Source organism: Aedes albopictus, chromosome 3 (genome assembly GCF_035046485.1).
Source record: "Aedes albopictus strain Foshan chromosome 3, AalbF5, whole genome shotgun sequence".
NCBI classification, from domain to species: Eukaryota; Metazoa; Arthropoda; class Insecta; order Diptera; family Culicidae; genus Aedes; species Aedes albopictus.
The window spans coordinates 275,458,545-275,466,324 of NC_085138.1; the positions used below are offsets into that span (position 1 = coordinate 275,458,545).

The 7,780-nt window shown below is 43.4% G+C and overlaps 1 protein-coding gene across 1 annotated transcript; it reads right to left on the minus strand.

Moving 5' to 3' along the window:
- Positions 1 to 2,093: 2,093 nt before the first annotated feature.
- LOC115257619 (NPC intracellular cholesterol transporter 2-like) lies at positions 2,094 to 4,161 on the minus strand. The gene is made up of 2 exons (XM_029857432.2): positions 3,758 to 4,161; positions 2,094 to 3,689 (listed from the first exon to the last, which is right to left on the minus strand). The coding sequence occupies exons 1-2, from the start codon at positions 3,969 to 3,971 to the stop codon at positions 3,415 to 3,417; spliced, it is 489 nt and encodes a 162-aa protein (XP_029713292.2). The 5' UTR covers positions 3,972 to 4,161; the 3' UTR covers positions 2,094 to 3,414.
- Positions 4,162 to 7,780: the final 3,619 nt, after the last annotated feature.

Sequence of the window (7,780 nt, forward strand, 5' to 3'; positions counted from 1 at the left end):
ATTTAACATTTTACCATTTCCAGCGAGACACCCGGAGCCGGTTCCGAGACAGTACCGAATGCCCTAAATATGATCTGAAACTAGGTTTTTGCTAACTGTTCACCAGATTTCTCAAAAAGCGATTAAAAGTATATCATGTATGGCTTTGTTGCACTTCTACATTTGACTAATTCCGATGGGACACCCGGAACCGGTTCTGGAACACTACCGGTAGTCTTTAATGTGATCCGAGGCTAGAAAACCTTTCATTAGATCATCCAAAAAGGCGCTAAGGTACACCTGGGCAAATTGAAACGCAAAGCTTCGAATAGATTCTAATACAATTTGGGGCTTTTGTTTCGTCACAAGATTGTTCGAATCAAAAACTATGTGTTACGGCAATTAAGTTGTTCATCATCATTGGATAACATCATAACATCATGTTAACCCGCTGTTTCAAATTGGACCGGCAGTCAGGCCCGTGCACAAAAGTGGCGCCAAGGGAGGGGTTTTTCATAATTTCGGCAAAAGGCGGAGGGGCGGCTAGTAGATCATCGATAATGAGGGAGGTTTATCCCCCCCCCCTTTTCACGGGCTTGCCGCCAGTTTCAACTTGCCCCGGTGTATCTTTTTTGATGTGTCGCATGTATGGGTATGGTTCACATTTACATTTGACCACTTCCGGCAGGATAATCTCAACCGGTTCCGGAACACTACTTGTAGTCTAAGAAGTGGTCCGAGAGTACTTTCTTGCTAATCTTTCTTCAGGTTATCGAAAAATTCGCTATTTGATGTGCCGCATGCATGGGTTTGGTTGCCTTTTACATCTGACCACTTCCGGCGGGACACTCGGAACCGGTTCCGGGACACTACTGCTTTGCTCAAATATAATCTGAGATTGTTCTCTTGTTCACCGTTCATCAGGTTATCTAAACAGCCATTTGATGTGTCGCATGAATGGGTTTGATTTCGGCGGAACACCCGGATCCGCTTCCGAAATACTACCGATTGTCCCAAATATGGTCTGAAACTATTTTCTTGCCAATCATTCATCAGGAGCGTAAAGAGCCGCTATTTGATTTGTCACATGCATGGGTTTATTTCTTTTTTACATATGGCCACTTTCGGTGGGACACCCGGAACCGATTCCGGAACATTACTGGCAACTTCTAATGTGGTCTGAGTATATTTTCTTGCTAAGCCTTCATCAGGATGTCAAAAAAGCCGTAATTTGTTGTGTCACATGCATGGGTTTGGTGCACCTTAATATTTGGCCACTTTCGGTAGGACACCCGGATCCGGTTCCGGAACACTACAGGTTCAGATATGGTCTGATATCACTTTCCTGCTGACCGTTCATCAGGTTATCGGAAAAGCCACTATTTGAAGTGCCGCATGCATGGGTTTGGTGCACTTTTATATTTAACCACCTCCGTCGGTACACCCGCAACCGGTGCCGGAACACTACCGCTTCAGATATAGTCTAAGACTACCCAGACAACCAGTAATCGTATAGGATGCTGCATAAGTTGATAAAGTGGAGGCCATATGCGTGCATGTCTCCATTTGGGCGTATGTAAAATGTACGCATGTCGCATCCACTTTAACATCTTATTCAACATCTCATACGATCACTGGTTGACTGGGTGTTGTCCTGCTTACCGTCCATCAGGTAATCGAAAAATGCCGTGGTTCAAGAAAGGCATAAACTTGAAATCAAGCCACTTCCTCAGGGGAACCAGGTAGCCTGAAGTTACCGGAATGTGGCTAATGTGACCAGAAATGTTCGAAATATCCTTCAATGAAATTAACTTGGAAAATTCTTCTGGTTTGCTATGCCGAACGGTAGGTTTCTAAACGTTATAAAAACTGGCAACTTCCCCAGGGCCAGGGGGACCAGGTGGCCGAAAATCTCAGAAAACTAACATTTAACGTAGTGAACAATGAATTGACAGAGGAAGCTTTCAGTAAATAACTGAGTAAATGTTCATAGAACAGCTGAGAAGCAGGCTTTGTTCCTGTTGGGACGTCATGCATGAAGAAGAAAAAGACCTGGTGAGACATGAGATAGGAATTTGTGGAGACCAGAGCTATGCTGAACGCTTCCTCTAAATTTGACTCACAATTTTGTAGCATAAAAAACTCAGTAATTCTCATAACATTTCCGTCAAAAGCGGTACACCAACAAAACTTTGAATGTTTTCTCAACAAACATCGCAAAACTCGTGAACACTATTCAAAGAGACCGAACTGAGCATTCAACCCCAGTTCCATTCTGCAGCAGCAAGAAATAATCCCCGAACAATGAACGAAAGCACTAGAATCAATTAAGCAAATATTATGACGTTTAAGAAATGGATCTCTTATCTGCTCGAGGGCCTAACAGCCACCACAGGTAGAGACAGCGAAAACCGAGACCATTAAAAGAAGACATTAACTATGCCGAGGGCAGCTGGAGAAAAATTGCTAAATCATAATGATGTATCAGAAACGGCGAAAATGTTCTCTCAGACCAGTCATTCTTTGGCTCAAAGCAGACGCGTGTAGGCTACCACACGGGATGATGACGACGACCGGCTGCTCCTTCTGATGTTGCTGGTGGCGGTGCGGCGGTACGACCAGCGACGGGAATTTCATAACCTTGTCATTGTTCCATTGGTCGCGTTTCATCGTTTTTTGTCGAGTCGAAGGAGGCACATTAAGGCACATTTTATTAAATTGTACAGTGAAGAGTAATGGGAACAGACAGAGACTCGTAGCACCCGGTAGCTTACATACATATGCTGTGTAGTGCTTATGCGCCGAGAGGACCTCCAATAACAGACCGGGAAGCAGCAATCCGTCCGCCGTCCGCAGTAGATAGAACATGAGACATGGAATTCATGCTTCGGGAGAAGCACCAATCTTCTCTAGCGAAGAGTCAACAGTCTTCCCATACTTCCAATAGGCAGCAGCAGCAGCAGCAGCACGTTAGGGCAATCGAGGAGAGTTCCATTCGTTTTACTGTTCGGCAAATATTCATAAGAGGGAAGGAAGAATTTAATAACCCGCATTTGGGAATCATTTGCATGACACGGTTGGAGTTGTTCTTCGTGATCGGACTCAGCTTCGAACGGCAGATTTGCTTTGGCACTTGTTCCCCGGTACGAGATTGAAATAGGAAAAAAAAACTGGGGCATACAATAATGTGGGATATGTAGGTATTTCAGTGCTTGCATGCTGAGCTAATGATAAGGGTTATTTCCGTATTGATAAACCTCAATGTTTTAATCTCAAGTGCTATTGTAACTTATTTGCATTGAACGTGGAAGTTATTCGTAGAAAATGTCAAACGTAGACACAAGTTTTATGTACACATTAAACTTTTTCAATCAATTATTAATATTTCTTTCTTAACAAATAAACAGAATTGTATAACGCGCTTGAAATGCATCTTTAGCTGGGAACAACGCGAGCATCAATGACAAAACATCCATGTGACTGTTGCGTTTGATCCACGACATCGATTTCGATGGTCACGCTAACTAACGGGTAGATAGCAGTGATCGGCATGCTCAGGTGGTAGGTCAAATCCTCTCCGGTGCTTGTTGGGCAACGGGATTGCACTAGCCAGTTGCAAGCAACTGCACGATCAGCTGGCAGCTCATAGGGTGCAGTTACACCCAATGCTGTTGCGGTAACAGTGGTGTGCAGACTCGTGGCTTCCTGAACTGCAATTGTACGAAACGTTTCAAAGTTAATCACTAAAATTTCATAATAAGGTGTCCATTACACTCACCCGAAGTGAAATCCATGGCCATTTTTGCCTCAGTACCTCTCGGTAATAAGCATGGCATACTCGGGCAGTCCTTCAAACGAAGCTCTCGAGGTACGGGCCGAACACCGGCGCATGGGCGAAACGCAACTCGGTCCCAACTTTGGTGATCCACATTGTCAGCATTCTGCAGTAAGACGACCGGAATGAGGGCAAGGAGCAACACTAGTTTCATCATGATTACTGGTGTCCGATCAACAATGTTAACTACTCGATACCAACTGAGGATAGACTGAACTATAATCGGGTGTTCAATGCTCGTTTTATACTTGTAATTTGAAAGGCATTAAAGCCGATAAGAAGTGCTTATCTAATAGCCAAACTATCTTTGAATTGAACCACGCAGGTGGCCAGCACTACCAAAACTGGAATATGATAAATCTGTAATCACACAATGCTCGAAAATGTGAATCTAAACACATGTTAACATAAGATTGGTTTATCGTGTATTATTGGTATCTGCTGTACCTGAACGCATTACAATATTTGTGATAAATAAAAGTTATTTCGCAAGAACATGTTTTGCTCCCGGGAAATAGATATGGGACTAAGGTATTTATTCATTTATTTATTTATTTTTATTCATGAAAACTTAAGACAATGTTTTTTTATGTTTTAGATACTCAATGATAATATGAAGTGCGTTGTTGCAAAACTGAACAATAATTATTATTTAAATAATGCACTTATTGAACAAAATCTTCAACTAACTTGCTGTAAAAATGCTTTCTTGAAATGCAGAGGAGAAACGATATTTTGTAGTTCCACTGGCAATGAATTCCAATTACATATACTTCTAACAAGTAGAGAGTTTGCATAGTGTGAAGTCGTAGCTCGTGTCATAGAGAATTTAATACTCATTGGACTTCTTAAACGAATCAGTTTACTATATAGATATAAGGGGCAGTTCTTGAATATTACTGAATGTAAAATAAATACAGATCTTACTACCGGAAAGTTGTTGAATGTATTGCTGACTGCACCCCAAATTGGACTGACACAATAGTGTGCACACACCTTCAAAGTGTGATTGCAGCGCAGGACCACGTGGGATCGAGTTGGGGTCTTCGGTGCACTTATTCCTTGCAAATCAAGGAATAAGTGCACCGAAGACGTCGAGGTGATCCGAGTCAATTGTGCACTTTTATCACACTTTTTAGGCGTACCAAAAATAGTGTGATAGTCCAATTTGGGGTGCAGTCAGCAATAAAACCAATCAATGATTTGTGCAGATGAGAAACAGGAGTTGCATACAAATCGTACACAGGAAATTTCAGAAGAAGATACTGGGGAATGGCGGCAAAAATGGTATCAGGTTTAAAAGCGAACAGAAAAGGTCCTGATTCGTTTGGAAAATTTCTATTTAGCCGAATGTCGATTAACCGAAAAAAAAGAACAGTAAACTAAAGTGACCATGTCACTATTCTCTAAAACAGTATAACTCCAGAGAATAGCGTATCCCAAGGGGTACCAGGGGTCTCAGGGGCAGGGATGCCAGATGATTTTTTGAAAAATCTGTATCACTTTTTCCAAAAATCTGTATCCCATACAAAATTTGGGTGAAAAATCTGTACCCCATACAAAAATAAAATAGCCCCTCTAGCTCAAAAATCTGTATTTCATATAAAACGATATCTGTACGGATGCCCAAAAATCTGTATAATACAGATCTGCACTGTGTTGCGAGTCATGTCGACCATACAAATTGTGTAGAAATATAGTCTAATTATATGTTATTTATTATGTGTGTAACTAAAATAAACACAGTACATACGCCAAGTCAGCCCTTCATCACCATTGACAGCAGCCAACTTCACTCTTGCATTGCGCACACACACACCAACGTCGTCACACCAGAGCTTCCGGTAAAACTGCAGTCGATAGAAGCACGAGTGAAAAGCTAAATTTGTTTAACATAAAGCTTCAGATTACCAGAACCCACTCTTTAGATAGAATCGCATGCAAAGAGAGCCGGAATAAGCTGCATGCTGAAATCGTGTTAGGGCAAATTGCCTGTCACCGTGTTAGCAGGCGTCCGAAGGAGAATCAAGCACCAGCCACAGAAACACCACACAAAACAACAGCGGGAGAATAGATCTACCCCCCGATCGGCACGAGTCGCACAGCACACGAGACGTCCGGGAAGCTTATTGTACGGCTCCTCTTCCCAGCAAAGTTGCTCCCATTGACCATTTTCACGCTCCCAGTATCCGGTTCAAGAACGCACATCACCAGTTCCTCCTGAGCCACAGATATCGGTCGAAAACCCCAAGAAAGTCGGAATTCGGTCTGGTACTACTGACCGAACACAGGAAGTTACGCCCGTGATAAGACGAGCCTTCAAACGAAGGCTCGTTATATGGGAGTTACTTCCGTCCGGATTTTCATCGCAACGGGTTTGATCCGCGAGTGAATGGGCCATCCAAGCTTCACCTTTACATCTCAGTGACTCGGTGACGAAGTGTGTTAAACATCGAGGGGCCGCTGTACGAAGGTGGTGAGAGCTCAAGTAGAACCAGCAGGTTTCGGCTTTACCGCTCGGTAATAACTGCGTCGGCGATTCAATCGGCAGGGGCGACCTTGCACACACTCAACGGGTGAGGAGCACGACATTCGTCTCGGTGGCGAGTCCTTCGGCCGTCGCTAACGCATCTTCCACGGGAAGAAGGGCGGCCGTGTTCGCAGAAAGTGCATGCAAATGTGTGCCAGTGATTTAGTGATGACTCGGGCGATTTCGGGCTAGCGCCCGTGAACCTTGCCAGGTGTCTTCGAAGCATCGTTCCAGGACGGGGCCCCGTCGGCGGCAGCGGCAGAACTTCAGTTGCAGCATAAGGTTAGATAGTATAAGCTAGGATTAAGAGAATGCCCGATTAGGATTAGTTTTCCTAGAGAAAACCAAGCTATGAACACAGCAACAAATGCTGTGAACTAAAAGGCAAACTGCCATCTAAAATACAATTCCAGGATGACTGATGGACACAAACCAATACATGAAACCTCGTCATCCTGTGATCGGAAGGTGTTATCTATCTGGATAACAGGGCACGTATATGTTTTGTGTCGTGTTGCGTCTACTTGTGATGTCTCTTATTTGTGCATTTATAAGGTTCTATGTGTGTCGTGATATGTTAATCCTTTGTAATAATTAATTTCTTTTTTTTTTATCTAGTTCGTTTATTTGGGGCTCAATCGCGTATAACGCTTTACGGAGCCGAGGATCTTTCTTTGTACTTAATAGTATACATTATACAGAGTAATAACTTTTTAATGTTATCTGTTAGTAATGGGTGGAAGCCAGGGTACTCGTGGCAGCTCGAGGTTAGAAGGTCACATTTTGAGGGATGGACAGGGTAAGGATTGGGCCAAAGGTTTCACTGCTGCTCATCCGGGGGTGAATCGCATCTTGCTGGCGTATTCGGTGCCTTGTGGTGTTGGTACCAACTTGTTGTGGGACTTGGTCTTCCGGATGGCCAGGAGCAGCTTGGTAACACAAAGAGGACAAAACAGAGAAAAAAAAAACTGGAGAAGAAAACACAAGCAAATTAAACTTTTATACCAGCAGAGCGAAGAAAGTCGAAAATACATCCCATGTATGTGACATCGCGGGTCCCCAACACATCTCTCACAAGAACAAAGGGTTGTCTACCTCGGGCCTCAAGGGTATCCAAAAGTAGCGCTCTGGAGGCGTCATTATCCGGGCATTGCCAAACTACGTGGTCGATGTCATCATAACCGGAACCACACTTAGTACAAACATTGCTCAACGCGAGGTTAATCCTGTGTAAATGCGCGTCTTGCGAGTAATGGTTGGACATAAGTCTTGACATCACGCGAATGAAATTGCGACTTACATCCAGACCATACCACAATTAATTTCTTTTAGTTTTGTAACAACTGCTTAACCTGAACCACTGTGAAGCAGAACAACAGTTGCTGTGGCAGTCAGTTTCAGAGTCAAATACAGACATCGCCCTACTATCGGACGCA

Excerpts from the sequence above, each read along its gene's own strand:
- LOC115257619 (XM_029857432.2), bottom strand. The coding sequence starts at position 3,971 with ATGATGAAACTAGTGTTGCTCCTTGCCCTCATTCCGGTCGTCTTACTG. Across the intron at positions 3,690-3,757 it reads GGCCATGGATTTCACTTCGG|TTCAGGAAGCCACGAGTCTG; the intron begins GTGAGTGTAATG and ends GTACAATTGCAG.